This window comes from Curcuma longa, chromosome 4, assembly GCF_044706935.1.
Source record: "Curcuma longa cultivar G26 ecotype Majalengka, Jawa Barat chromosome 4, ITB_CL_G26_1.1, whole genome shotgun sequence".
Lineage (NCBI taxonomy): Eukaryota > Viridiplantae > Streptophyta > Magnoliopsida > Zingiberales > Zingiberaceae > Curcuma > Curcuma longa.
Genome location: NC_133864.1, coordinates 2,916,532 through 2,931,658, shown reverse-complemented (window position 1 = coordinate 2,931,658; position 15,127 = coordinate 2,916,532). Strand labels below are relative to the sequence as shown.

Genomic DNA, 15,127 nt, shown 5'->3' with positions numbered 1-15,127 from the left:
CAATGAAAACTTTTACAGGGCCATGCGACTAAGCCTGGACCAGTCACCTAACACGGTTTGGCCATGCTGAGCTCAGTCTAGACTATAGTTTAAAAAATAAAAAAACAATTAAAAAGTCTTTAAAAAGTAGAAAAATAGTTTATTTTTATATATATATAAAATCTATGGTTCAAAAATGTCGGAATCGGTTATAAAGCAGAGGAAACTCGAGTTCGAAGGAGAGAAGACAACGAGGCAGGGTGCTAACGGGTCGACACAGGATGAAGCAGCAACAAGGAGGGCGGCGAGGAAGCCGATGAGGACGAGTCTCGGCGGCTGCGTCGTGGTCGCTGGGAAGGGTGCAGATGAGGTCGAGATCACCCTGTGATTGTTCTCGGCTTTCTTCTACGTTTTGTTGATAAAAATCGGATTTTTATTGTTCTAATCGAAGAAACAGAGAGCTTTGGTTGGGAATTTGAGAATCTTCCTATCGCATTTGTGATGAAACTAGTTAAACCCAAAGCATTTGCCTCCATCCCTTGTCTTCCTTCCAAACAAGTAAGCCTCAAGTCCATCGTCAGTCCATTCCATGTCGACGCTCACATGATCAAGACTGGCTTTGATCTGCAAACCTACCAGTCTAATCACCACCTCCAGTCTCTTCTTGATCAGGGGCAACTGTTGAGAGCACGCAAGCTGTTCGACGAAATGCCTATGAAGAACACCTTCACTGCCAACCGCATGATCTCTGGCTACGCAAAGTCTGGCTACCTCGAAGAGGCTCGTCGACTCTTCAACTGCACGACAGACCGCACTGCCGTCACGTGGACTATCCTGATCAATGCCTACTCCCAGGCTGCCCGACCTGAAGAAGCTTTTGACCTCTTCCGGTGTATGTGGAGGTCGGGAATCAGTCCTGATCATGTGGCGATCGTGGCGTTGCTGAGTTCTTGCTGCTCAGCAGATACATGGAGCTGTGTCGTTCAGGTTCACGCGCACATCATCAAGTCTGGATTCGGCAACACAGTTATGGTCTACAATACCATGGTGGACTCGTACTGCAAGTGCGGCAATTCCAAGTTGGGAAGAAAGTTGTTTAATGAGGCACCAGAAAGGGATTCTGTTACCTTTAATGCAATGCTAATGGGTCACTCAAAAGAAGGATCCTACTCCGAGGCATTGGAGCTGTTTGTCACCATGAGGAACTTGGGGCTGAAGCCATCTCAGTTCACATTTTCTGGAATTCTAGCCACTGCTGCTGGTTTGTCTAATCTTGGACTAGGCCAACAAATTCATGGTCTCATCGTTAAGACAAATTTCGGTTGGAACGTGTTCGTATGCAATTCTTTGCTGGATTTCTATTCAAAATGCTGTTGCTTAACTGAGGCCAGGGCACTGTTTGATGAGATGGAAGAGAGGGACAATGTTTCTTACAATGTTATGGTATCCGGCTATGCTTGGGATGGGCACATCGAGGAGCTAATTAAGCTCCTTAAAGAGATGCAGTTCCTTGGTTTTGATAGGGGTCAGTTTCCTTTTCCAAGTCTGCTAAGTGTTGCAGGAGGTCTACCAGATCTTGAAATGGGGAGGCAGATCCATGCTCAAGTGATTCTTACAGGGTCGGCAAGCGATAACATTGCGTGCAATGCCCTTGTCGATATGTACTCAAAATGTGGTCATCTCAAGACTGCTGTGTTGATATTCAGGAATGGGATAGATAAGAACACAGTTTCATGGACTGCTATGATATCAGGCTATGTAGAGAATGGGCTATTCGAAGAAGCCGTAGGACTGTTCTGCGAGATGAGAAGAGGTGGCATGAGTCCTGATAGAGCTACATTTTCAAGTATCTTGAGAGCTGCTTCTAGTCTAGCTTTGCTTTCGCTCGGGAAGCAACTACATTCTACCGTAATTCGGTGCGGTTACATGTCTGATGTGTTTGCGGGGAGTGCAATTCTCGACATGTATGCAAAATGTGGATACTTTATCTTGACTAGGAGAATTTTCAATGAGATGGTGAACAAGAATATAGTTTCATGGAACACAATGTTATCTGCACACGCACAGAACGGACAGGGTAGGGAAGCCATTGAACTATTTGAAGAAATGCTTCGGCAGGATGTCAAACCAGATTCTGTCACTATCCTCTCTGTTATTTCTGCTTGTAGTCACAATGGCCTCGTGGAAGAAGGCTTACAGTATTTTCATTCCATGAGGGAATTATATGGACTGAAGCCAAAGAGAGAGCATTATGCTTGTGTCATAGATTTGATGGGTCGTGTCGGGCGGCTAGATGAGGTGGAAAAACTAGTCGATCAGATCCCGTTCGAGGCCGATCAGATCATATGGAACTCTATCCTGAACTCATCTAGGATACATGGGAATCAAGAATTGGCTAGACATGCAGCTGATAGACTTTTTAGTATGAATATCAAGGATTCTGCTCCTTTTGTCATCATGTCAAATGTCTATGCTCGAGCTGGCCGATGGGAAGCTGCTGCCGAGGTTAAGAAGATGATGAGGGACCGAGGACTGAGGAAGGAACCAGCATATAGTTGGGTCGAGATCATGCACAAAATCTTTGTTTTCTCTTCCAATGACAACATGAATCCTCAGATTAGTGAGATCAAAGCTCTACTTGATAAGCTAAGTGAGGAGATGAACAAGGAAGGTTATAGGCCAGATACTGGCTGTGCACTTCATTTGGTAGATGAAGAGATCAAAATTGAGTCCTTGAGGTACCACAGTGAAAGGCTAGCGATTGCATTCACTATCCTAAACACGGCGCCTGGAACGCCTATAGTTGTGATGAAGAACATACGAGCATGCACAGATTGCCATGCCGCAATTAAGGTGATAGCCAAGATTGTCAAGAGAGAAATCACTGTGAGGGATTCAAGTAGGTTCCACCATTTCAAGGATGGATTGTGCTCTTGTGGAGATTTTTGGTAGCTCCATAGAGAAGACATACAAAGGGCATTGTTTTGTTCTTTCGGTTTTTTTTCACTTAGTGGGATAAAGATCTAATAATTGTTGTATCTATAATGACCTTTGGGGTATTACAAATTGTGATGGTAAACCTGTTTTTGTTGTGGCAATTATCATAACAAATGAAATAACATTGAAGAAATGATCATGGATAGCCTTTGTATCCCCATTCCATATCCAAGTTGGAAGTTTGAAACCATCCCAGACAAGGCAGCTTTGGGACACCTCTTCCTGAACTTATATTGATATAAAATCCATCTAATTTACATAGCAAAGAAATCATTTGTATACTCCAAATAATAAATAAACGGAGATTATGACTGAAGAAAGGCAGAAGATAATTTTGTAGCTCATTTTGTATTCTTGATCAGCTCTTGTTGATTCTGAATTTTACTGACATTGCGTTCGAGTTTATTCATCTTTGCTTCTTGCTCCTTAATCACGAGCGTAAGCGATCTCACACCCAAGGCTTCAGATAATTCATTTATAGAGTGCGCCTGCAAAACCATGAAGATCGACTTCAACATTGTGTTTGAAATTTACAGAGTTATGGAAATAAGTAATTACTCCCTCTATTTTATAGCTAGGTTGGCAAACTGATAACAACATTGGCAAGTATGAACACTTGACATTTTTCATGCATAACTAGTTTGACACAAGTATACGGTGCACGATTACCAGAAAATAACATGATTCAACTGTTCTATGCAAGGAATTTATATTTCTAATTTGTGAGTTAATTCACAAGCGAAGTCGATAGGTTTCCTAATGTGAACTTTGATTTCAAGCTTAGATGTGCTTCACATTGATTGTTAAGATTTTATTTTACAAGCTACACTCATGTCCATTGGTGGTATCCAAATAACATCACTACCGGCGACATTTGGAAGGCATGAAGTTGCTTCGCGACCTTTTTTCCTTGCCCTAACCTCTTTTAGAGGACTAGAAATTGATGGATTGGATTTCCTTTTTGCCCAACACATCCATTCTTTGCTTTTGGTTTAGCTTCAATAACATGTGGAAACAAGTTATAGATGTTTTCTTTTAATATTGTTCTCCAAAGTAAGAAAATGTTTATAGACTAAATTTCCCTCAATGGCCCATATCCTGAGTAAGATCTAAATTGGCTTCGGTTCTAACGAATTTAGCAAGTTACCATCACATCGTACCATCGTAAAAAGTCAAATTATATAAGAAGCCTTTTTAATTTTTGAGAAGAAATCTTTTTAGTTTTTTCATTGACAAGAAAATTACTATTTCATACCTAAAATGTAACAGCTTAATGTTTAACATTGTTTATATATCTACTATCCGTGTTAATTGTGTTACACTATTACAAGAATGTAATGTTTGATGTAGTAATAATTCTAGAGACTGAAAAATAATAAATGTTATGAGTTATAGATCCCTAATAAACAAAAAGTATTGTTTTTGAATTGTAAGATTTAAGATCCTGCTCGAACCTACAAACCCCAGATTGTTCTTATGTAGGAACACAATCCTAACAACCTTGCTTACATCCACTCTGTAATTAGATTAATGAGGCTTTTGACAACTTTTTAATTATTATAACCCAATCCTCTATGACTCACCCTAAACATTTACCACTTGCATAGTGTTGAAAAGCAGCATACATCAAGCATCTCTGTCTAAAGAATGCATGTTTTACTCCTAAGTTATTTGCAATCTTTATGCCTAGATACTTCTGACAATCAACAAACGATTTCACAATCACCTAGCAGATCTTGCAGACAGTGTGTCTAATAAATTTATAGGCAAGTGACTTCTAACTTATATATTCAGATACTATTAACAAGTATCAGTTTTCATAAATATAACGTAATATTTGTCATGCATGAAAGATTGGCACGAACTATCAATCTAAAAGGAAAATCTATTGACCCACATTAAAAATGGCATTGCGTCTTAGTAGTTGGAACTTGAGAGGATTGAGATGAAATTTAAAAGAGGCTCCATGGCCAAATAACATTTTAAGAAAGGTTCCACTAATCCTCGAGATATCCTGTTGGTTGTCCTATATGCTGTTTGCATTATACCTAATTTCGATTGGATCATAAAACTCAGTATGTAATGTTACAGTATTATTTCTGTACTATTTTAGGACATTGTACTATCTCCACTTGAAACAAGTAGCAAATACAAGCATTTATAATTTTAGACTAGCAACTACAAGTTGAAGGACAATATGATAATCATGATACAATCAAATCGAGATCTAGATCTGGAAGTATAATTCTAACTAGACAAAGATCCAAAGAAAATGTGACAATGATAATAGAATTAAATTGAAGAAATAATATCACCTTTTCGAGCAACTGTACACGCATCCTTAACTCTTCCATCGAAGCCTCTTGCTTGTGAATCACTCCGAGGACATACAGTAAATGCGACTGAAGAAATTCCGAGCAGTGCTTCTCAAGGTTACATTGAGGAAAGGCTGACTCACAGCCAACTTACAGTAAATGCGACTGAAGGGCAATTCACAAGCTTCATTGCACATACAGTAACGCAATGCTTATCCATCTCGCGCCTCATAATCATCTCTGGGCACATTTGCTCACATGGGATAATCTTAAAAGGACATTCTAAGTCATGTTTTTCTGCATGCATAGCAGAAAATTTAGCCTTACATCCATTGTTCATGCAATTCAATGTCCTATATCCACACTGGTTTTTATGCTCCGCAAGCTGTTCTGCAGAATCAAACTTCATTGAACAGTGGAAAACATTCCTCAAATCCACATTTCGAATCAGAATTGCCGCAACCACTTCCCTCCGATCCATTGGCCAAAATGCATTTGTCTCCATTTCCTGCACAAAATCATCTATTTTTTCCTCTCGGCCCTCACTCGATAACCACCCCGAAACACGACTGAACAAATTCCTCTTTGTACCAACAAACTCATCAATAAGAACAGACACGACTTCAGTCGGACCTTCAAGAAATTCATCCACTGATGTGGCATTAGCACCTCCTTGGATTGTGGCTTCTGCAATATACGCTTGACTTCTTTGTTTGAGATAGTCTACCATCTCCTTCCTAATGACCACAGCCACTGAAGCAGGGCCCTTGAACAGACCAGTTGTATTGTCCACACAAGCTGTGGCCAATCCAAAGAGCAGTAGTTGCGAGATCTTTCGTGCCACCGCTTTGTCGAACTGATCGCAATTAAACAAAGGCACATTCTCCTTGACTGGCCAAGGATCTGATTCAGGGGCGTCCATTGCAGCACCAATCCCTAAAATCTGCACAGTAGCCAAGATATCTAAGAACATTAGAAATCAGTACAGGTGATTCCAAGCATTCAACAAGTTCATGAGTAGCAATAATTACGTAATACCTAATACCTAATTAAGGAAGTAAATGGAAAATTCTTCGTTGATTTCTATGTTGTCGATTCTGTAGGAGAAAATTGAAGCTAAACTAAACGAAAAGCACAAGGTTTCGATCGATATTCTGTTCGAGAAGAAATCGATTACATGGAAAGAAAATTAAAGTCACCTCTTTTACGGCAAGTCTTTCTTAGGGAAGAAGAACTGCGACACAGATCAACTACTCCGCCACTTGGAATCGAAAGGAGAACAAGAATTCAACTCCGCCGCCTCCTCAATCCGATTGCCGAGCCCTTGAAATTGATGTTTGGAAAAACAAAAATCAAATATTGATTTGGAAAAGAAGAGTTCGATGGAAGGAGGCGTAGAGAAGAAGTGGAAGAAAGGAAAGATGGGGAAGTCCTCGACTAGCCCAGGAGAGACGGCGAACATGAACATGATGTGTGAAGACAACTGCATATAAACCCTATGCGACTCTATGCTTTTGACCGTCCGATGTTATCTTCGGTGCGGGCCCCTGGTGATGGAGTCGGATTGAACGGTGATGCGTCTACCGTATGCAAAGTCGTCAAGTCAAACATTTGACCTTATGAGATCTCCTTGTGGTTTTTTTTCACTTTCCCCGCCCATTTATCATTTATTCACTTTTTCATGGCTTTAAAGTTATCAAAAAGTCTAGAGAGTTTTCAAGTTGGAAATTTTATTCTAGTGCATTAGATGAAGTAATGATGCTAAAGGCTTAGAGGTAGGAGAAGTATTTTGGTGATTTTAAAATTGTGAAGGTGCAATTTAGAAAGTGAGATGAGTTTCTTTAGTGTTATGTTTGAGGTCTTAATTGACTATAAAAAATAGCTTTGCAAGTATATTTTTTTGCAAATAACACTATTTTACCCATTATATTGTCAACTTGACACCCTTTGAGCTATGGAATAAGTAGTTCGTGTCCTTGCTAAGCCTTCCCATATTCTTCGTGACTCGTCTTTCTCGCTTTCTTTTATTCTCTACATTGACCATCTCTATCCTTCTCCTCCTCGTTCATCGACAAACCGTCATTTTTCTTCTTCTTCTACATCATCGACCACCGCAACCCTTCTTTTCTTCTTCTCTCCTCAAGCTTGGTTCCTCCCTCCAACTCCGCCCATCTTGTTATTATTGCTTTTTTCGACTCTCAACTTTCCTTTCCTCCTTAAACTATCTCTTCCTATAATTCTTCTTCTCTACTAGTGTTTAATACTTTAATTGCCATTTTCATCGTAATTCTTTTATTTTAAAATCATAAAAATAGCTTGATTATTGTATGACATCCAAAAATAAAACTAAGTTAATGACAATAATGTCATTAAAATCATCTATTGTAAAGCAATAATATTTCAATAAGACAGATTACCCCAAACTAGCTCAATCAATTGGATGATCAACTATGACTAACTCTAAAATCGAGTTATCGCCTAAGTCAAAGTCTACTGAAAACTCAAACTACATGTGACATATAGACTCTACTCTCGCTTAGACTTCTTTGTCAAGATGTCATGCCTCTAGGTCTTCCTAGTCACCTTGTCTTCAGGACTTCCTTTGCCAAGATGTCTTGTCTTCGGAACTTCCTTTGCCAAAAGAACTTGCCTCTAGAACTTTCTTATCTATTTAGCATTGCTTAAACTTGACCTACTAGAACTTCTACTTGTTAAGCATTAAATCAATTTTGGTTTAATCAAACTTTCACTTGCTAAGCATTAAATCAATATTGACATATTGCGACTTTCATTTACTAAACATCATATCAACCTTGACCGATTGGAAGATCCACTTGCCAATTATCTCATCAATTTTGACATGTCGAAACTTCTACTTGCTAAAATTTGATCAACCTTGATCTGTCAAGAGTTTTGCTTGTCAAGCATCCAATCAATCTTGACTTGTCAAAGCTTTCACTTATCAAACATATGATAAACTTTGACACATTGAGATTTTCACTTGTCAAGCATATGTTGAACCTTGACCCATCATAATTTCCACTTATCAAATATCTTATCAACATTGATCTATTTGGCACACCATATTAATTTTCAATACTTGCATCATATTGATCTAACTTAAATAATTATCCAAGTCCCCGGGCAATGGTGCGATGGTAAGTGATAGGGTGGTATACTCATGCAATGAAGATTCTATTCTCACGCTGGGTACTATCGAATGCCCGCAATGCTCGAACCACACGTGATGTTAAGCCATTTTTGCAAAGTCACAATCATGGATCATAAGATCGTACGATCCTACGATTTGGAACAACCAAAATATCGATCATGAATCGTGTAGGATCATTTTTTTACTGTAGAATCATTAACAGAATTCAGTGGGATGTAGGATCAATAGGTCGGGAGCAAGATCAAGCAAGATCGATAGGATCGTAGCAAGATCAGGAGCAAGATCATCCAGTAGAAGCTTTTTGAAAAAGATTTTAACTTTTTATTACTCGAGATTAACCACAGTATTTATAATATATTTCGAAGAGTATTCAGAGATCTATTTAATTAGTTAGTTAGTTTCGAGGTTACACCCATAACCACCCAGTTTCATATCCAAAAAATATCATATAAAGCATTTTTAGAAGCTTGGAAGATTTTTAATCTTTTTTTATTATCTTTTAGACTATTTTATAATTTAAATTATTTTCAACTTTTGCAAAATTAGTTACCGTCAAGGGTTTTAAAGACTATTTAAACATCTATTTAATTATTTTAAGTTAATTTTTAATCAATAACATCCAATCGTTTCTTTTCTCCAAAATAATAAATTTTTAGATGTTTATTGCTTGATATTATATGGAATCAACATGTCTTTAGAAGATTATTTTCGATATTCATGTCAAATCAAATGTTTCAATAGCTTCCGTTATGTCAATTACTTTGTTGGCCTTTAAATTAAGTATCTTGTGAACCAATGAAACATTCTTGTGATTAAATGCAATTATTATATTATTATTATGTTAGTAGAAATTTTATACTCTTTCATTTTTGTGATATGAAAATATAAATATTATTGAGTGTTATTGTGCTAGAATGATAGCTAAATTACTAGTTAATTTAAATTTATACATGTAATGTCATCTGTGGTGTCGAGTGGACGATAGATTGCATCTATATACAAAATTATTAATCTATTTATATGCAAATGACCTTTTTAGACTTTTTTCTAATTATTAATCATATGTCATAAAATTTCAAGAGTTTTTGGTAGGATGTACGATTCTACGATCGGATCTCAACCGATCCGATCCTGATCCCAGATCGATCCTGCATAGGATCACGATTCTACAAATTATAATGCTGAGTTACCTGCCCGGATCCATCTGTGCTTATCAATTTACTCTGATGACCAATAAAATTTTTTTGTGAGGTCGAACTAATCACCTCCAAGATTAATCAGTTCAATGAGTTATAGATACCTAGGTTAACAAAAAAAAAACTTAAATAATTATTCAAACTTAAACCTTGGATTAAAGATCAAAACACCTTAGTTTAACATAACTAAGCTAAAGTATAATTGCACCAATAGAAAGTTTCATCAGATACAACCAACAAGAAGCCCCATAAGGTATCAAACAAATGTATTCGAATTCATTTTAATTGATTAGAGTCATGAATTCTATACTTGGAATGAATCTTTGACCACCCTCGGGATATAGCTGAGTTGGTTACAACGCATCAGAGTTGCAGAAGAGGGCAAGGGTTTGAATTCTGGCGAAGATAAGTAATACCCTCCTACGTCGTGACGTAAGGACTGACCGTGTAGGGCCGCTAAGGTGATGAATTTTATTTTATTTATTTTTTTTTTGCATAAGAATGAATCCTTGACCATAAAATTTCAATTAATAAACAGCTCGAATCATTTGCCTGCAAACTCTAATTTTAAAAATAAAAATAAAAGTTGCATCAATCACTGCATGAATCCATGCAGCAACTGCCGGCCTATGACACACTACTTAACCCTATCAAACCCTAAACCCTACTAAACCCCAAACTTCCCACGAACCCTCGAAACCTGCAAAATCTGTAGAAAGATTCTCACGCACGCAGCAGCAACAGCACTAATCCTCCTCCTCTCGTTCCCCAAGCCCTGTCCCCCTTCCTCGCAGCACTTCCCCCTTATAATAATACTATTCCAAATTAAAAGCCGAGCCACCGTCTTCTCCGCCGCAACGGCCGCTCCCGGCCACCACCCCCACGTACTTCTCCATGCAGAAGGGCACTGAAGTCATGGACCTAGCTAGCTATATTAATTAATCTCACGCCCCGGCCGGTTACCTTCTGCAACTAACTAACTCCAACTCCAACTCCTGCTGCTGCCTGATGAGGTCGAGGAGAGTGGCGTCGTCGACCGGGGTGTTCTTGCTCATGGTGGTTCTCGTGATCATTTCTGCCGGCGTAGCGGTGGCTGCCAGGGGAGCGCCACCTGGGTCGCCGGCGGTGAGGGAGGCCAGCAGTGCGAGCTTGAGGGAGGGGCTGGTCTCGGGGCCAAGCCCCAAAGGCCCTGGCCATTAGGAGTGTCAGGTGGAGTGCTGGAAACGGGCATTTGTGTTTTTTTTTATATTTATTTTTAAGACTTCCAATCTTCCTAATTCATCTTATCGAATAAATCTAAAATATAATTTATACATATTTAAAACTCAAAATATTCACTTCTATTAAAATTTAAATTATAATTCTTTTATTTGTTTACTTAAGTATTTCATATATATACTATGCGTCTTTCTGTATATGCAACGTCCATGACTCAGTGCACATTGAGATGTCTGAAAGTGATCCGGACACCCTATGCACAAGTATCATGCATGATATCAGAATTATATAATATGCACACCTTCTTATGTGCGACACTCATCCACGACTGAATGCGCAGGACACCCAGATCACTTCCGAATGCTCCGACTCATCCGAACGCATACTCAATCGCGGATACTACAAGCACAGGAAAATGCACAGCAAATCATGTTGCTATATATATATAGCCCTAGCTGACTTGTTCTTAATTTACATCTTTTATCCTTGTGACCGTTGGAGAGCAGAATGAGGTTTCTTAGTTGAAGAAGGTGTAATCTTCGACTTCACACCTTGATCTCGCATTTAGTATTAGCGTAAATCAAATAAAGTCTATTAATTTTAGTGTAAATCAAGCTACGTATTTCATCTAATAGTATTTGTATAATATAAACCAACTCTTTTTTATCATAAAATTTTCAATGTAAAATTATTTTACATTTTAATCGGAGTTAATTTCATCAATTTTCATTCACATTTTTGACACAAATAATTAAGTGGCTATGGTGGTGGGTACACTACAAAAATAACAGGGAATAGCGACGGAAATAGCGACGGAATTATATTTCCGTCGCTATTTTAGCGACGGAAATTATTTCCGTCGCTAAATAAGGAAATTAGCAGCGACGGAATATTTTATTCCATCGCTAAGTTTGAGACGGAATAAAAAGTCCGTCGCTAAAATCGCGATTTGGCCCCTTCCCCAATTTTTTCCCCCGCATGTCGATGACGGAATAGTAATTGGGTCTGACGGAATAAAAATTCCGTCACCAATTTAGCAACGGAATTTAACTTCCGTCGCTAATTTAGCGACGGATTATTAATTCCGTCGCTAATTAGCGACGGATTAGAAAATTCCATCGCTACTTTAGCGACGGAAGAAAATAGTCCGTCACTAATTTAGCGACGGAATTTAACTTCGTTAGATTATACTGAAAAGACTAGCTCTTTTGTATATAAACATTTTATGAAATAAAGGAATCATGTTTTGGTCAAATGGTTGCAATAGATTAGACTTGCAATATGTCCCCTTAATTTACATTGTAGATAACATGGTGTCTGTGAGACACAGAAGATCATGATTATCAGCTCCTTGTAGAATTATAAACTGAGGCTCACAACCAAGATGATTTTGGACAAACCATCGAGAACGGTTGTAGTGTAATTCGGTGACTGTCTATCTTGACTGTAGAATTACACTAGTGCACTTTGTGTGTATTGAGTAGGACCATTGAGGTTGTTCGATTTACACTGACTCGTAAATTGAACAAGACCTCTGTTATTATACTTATGCACTCTTAATCCCGATGTAATAAATGGGCACCTATACTTAGTAATTATTGCTTTGATTTACCAAAGGGTGAGATCTTTCCGTCAGATCAAATATTCTCGGTAAGTTGGGTGATGTTACTATTTATATGGTGTGCCATTAATTATAGAAGGAATCCGTGTCCCAGTAGGGCTGATGATGTCCCCTTGAAGAGCTCATAAGGATTGTCATGTCAAATCTTGCAAGTGGACTTAGTCCGACTGACAATAAGGATGAGTGGTACTATTCAAGGTCTTAGATGTCGATTATTGAGTTGTCAGTGAACTCAGATAATTGATGGACATACGATATCTTAAACACGGGGAGCAATGCATAAAATAATAAGAAGGAACTCATAACGTAATTTGGGGATTAGATTGGTAGTGCAATAATGATCCTCTAGTGGAATGGATCGTTATTGATGGATGTAGGTGTGTATTCGGAGTTGAATACGGGATCCGAAACCCATCAGAAGGCCAGATCCAATACCTCCTCGAGGTCCCTGCTGTAGCCTAAAGAAATCTCTAAGAGATGCAATCAAACGGATGAGATTAGTTCTCAGCCGTCGGATGAGATTTAATCTCTACCGATGGATGAGATTGGTTCTCAACCGTAGGATGAGTTAGTGGATGAGATCAGCTTGTATCCATGGAATTAGATTAAGTTGCATCCAATGGATCGAAATAAATACAGAGGATCAAAAGAGATTAGATTAGAACCGTTGGATGAGATCTAGTTGCGTCCGATGGACGAGATCTCTCCGATTCGGTTTTAAATCTCTTTAAATGCAAAACCCGGTTCACGAGGTGAACCGAGTTTGGTTCACGCCCAAAGCCATTTAATTGTAGCCGTTAGATTGGAGCAATTAAGTTGTATTAAAGTAGATTATATTAGAACCGTTAGATGAGGTTAAGTTGCATCCGATGGATGAGATCTCTTCGGTTCGGTTTTATTTCTCTTTAATACAAAGTTGGTTCACAAATTGAACCAAATCCTCTTGATTTGGCCGGCCACCTATTTCCTAGATATGAAAACGTTTTTTTAATAAAAAAACTGAGGGGGTCGTCAAGCAATCAAGGGAAGAAATAATCGGCGCATATTCTTTTCTAGATTTGGAAGTTATTTATGGAAACAAGTCCAAATCAACTCCTAGATTAAAGGGGGCGGCCAAGGATTGATTGGGCATTGGGAGGCTATAAAAGAGAGGGGGAGGGGCGGCCAAGGAGACACAACGAAAGAATAGCATACGAAATCTCTTCGATTTCGCAATTGCTCTAGTTTCTCTCTTTCTCTCTTGGCCGACCACTATTCTCTCTTCTTCTTCTTCTTTGTTTTGTTTTCTTTCCTTGCTCTTGGTGGTCGAACCTCTTCATTGAAGTGGTGGTCAGATCTAAGGTGAAGGCAAGGAAGAACGAAGCTGCTTCGAGAAAGAAGCAAGGCGATCCAAGGCTTCATCCAGCAGAGGTTGAAGTCCTTAGTTCTCGGAAGATCGTTGCCCACACAACGCCCGAGAAAGAGATAAGGAATACAGCAGAAGATTCTGAGGTTCAAACCGGGTTCTGGTATAAATTTATTTTCCGCAGTTTTATTTGTACTTAGAACTAAATAATTAAAACCGTAGTAATTTAGAATCGGCGATCCTGTGGATCGATCGACTTAGTCTTCTTTGAAGATTTTGTCGATTGATCCGGGCGGGATAAAATTTTTGTCCTGTGGGGTTCTATGCTTCTCGGAGCAAATAGAATCCGGAACATGGGACAAAGATCCAGATCGCCAACACTCCTCCCTCCGGCAACCTCTCGCTCGCGCGGCACCTCCTCGCTTCGGCACCTCCTCCCTCCGGCACCTCCCAGCGACCTCTCCTCCCGGCGAAGTCTCCTCCGGCACCTCCTCCCTTCGGCGAAGTTCTCCCTCTTGCACCTCCTCTCTCCGGCGACCTCTTGCTCGCGCGGCACCTCCTCCCTCCGGCACCTTCTCCCGGCTGCTTCCTCTCCTCGCCTGGTTCTCCCGGCTGCTCCCTCTCCTCAGCTGCTTCTCCCAGTTGTGAATCTCCCGGTGCTCAATTTCTTTTTGAAGGTAATCTTCAGTAGTTAATCATAGTTAAACTATCAAATCTTCAAAATATTTTTTTGCAAGCATACCAACACTTTCGCACTTCCAAAATCACATAGCTTGACTTGGTGAGTGAGAGGGTCTACCTGCAAGAGAGTGATTCATTGTAATTAATAGATTTTAACTGATAAACCTAGACAAAAAAAAATGGCAACTGCAGCCAGACCAAAACATTCTGTGGCTTAACATCTCTATGGCAAACACCAGGAACTGTATGAATATAAGTCAAACCTCTAAACAACTGAAGAAAATCCAAGTAAACTCTCATGTTACATGGTTGCCTAAAATACCCACAGAAGAGAGAACATAAACTTACCTGGTAGGCATAAAGCTTCACATAGCCCAGTGGCATTCGCTGATTAACTATAAAAATTAAATTGATTACGAATGACTAAATAAAATAGATATGTGACTTAACTGTGCTAATGAACATGATCAAAAGATATGTAATCATAGCTTGTCTCGAATATAATCACACACACAAGAGGATGAATAAAGATAACACATTTGTGCAAATTCAATTGTGCATGCTTACCTCATCCTCAGCGATGTGTGAAAAAATAAGTATAAA

The 15,127-nt window shown here is 39.0% G+C and overlaps 2 protein-coding genes across 2 annotated transcripts; one reads left to right on the top strand and one right to left on the bottom strand.

The window, feature by feature from the left end:
- The first annotated feature begins 313 nt into the window (after nt 1-313).
- Nucleotides 314-3,017, top strand: LOC141828226 (putative pentatricopeptide repeat-containing protein At2g01510). Its single transcript, XM_074715608.1, has one exon. The coding sequence runs from the start codon at nt 481-483 to the stop codon at nt 2,929-2,931; it is 2,451 nt and encodes an 816-aa protein (XP_074571709.1). The 5' UTR covers nt 314-480; the 3' UTR covers nt 2,932-3,017.
- Nucleotides 3,018-3,095: 78 nt separating this feature from the next.
- On the bottom strand, nt 3,096-14,609 carry LOC141828227 (uncharacterized). Its single transcript, XM_074715609.1, is given in 4 exon segments — nt 3,096-3,464; nt 5,292-5,450; nt 5,452-6,234; nt 14,586-14,609. Coding segments are annotated over 3 exon segments (1,068 nt in total). The 5' UTR covers nt 6,214-6,234; nt 14,586-14,609; the 3' UTR covers nt 3,096-3,317.
- Nucleotides 14,610-15,127: the final 518 nt, after the last annotated feature.

What these genes read in the sequence shown, in the direction of transcription:
- LOC141828226 (XM_074715608.1), top strand. Translation starts at nt 481, where the DNA reads ATGAAACTAGTTAAACCCAAAGCATTTGCCTCCATCCCTTGTCTTCCT.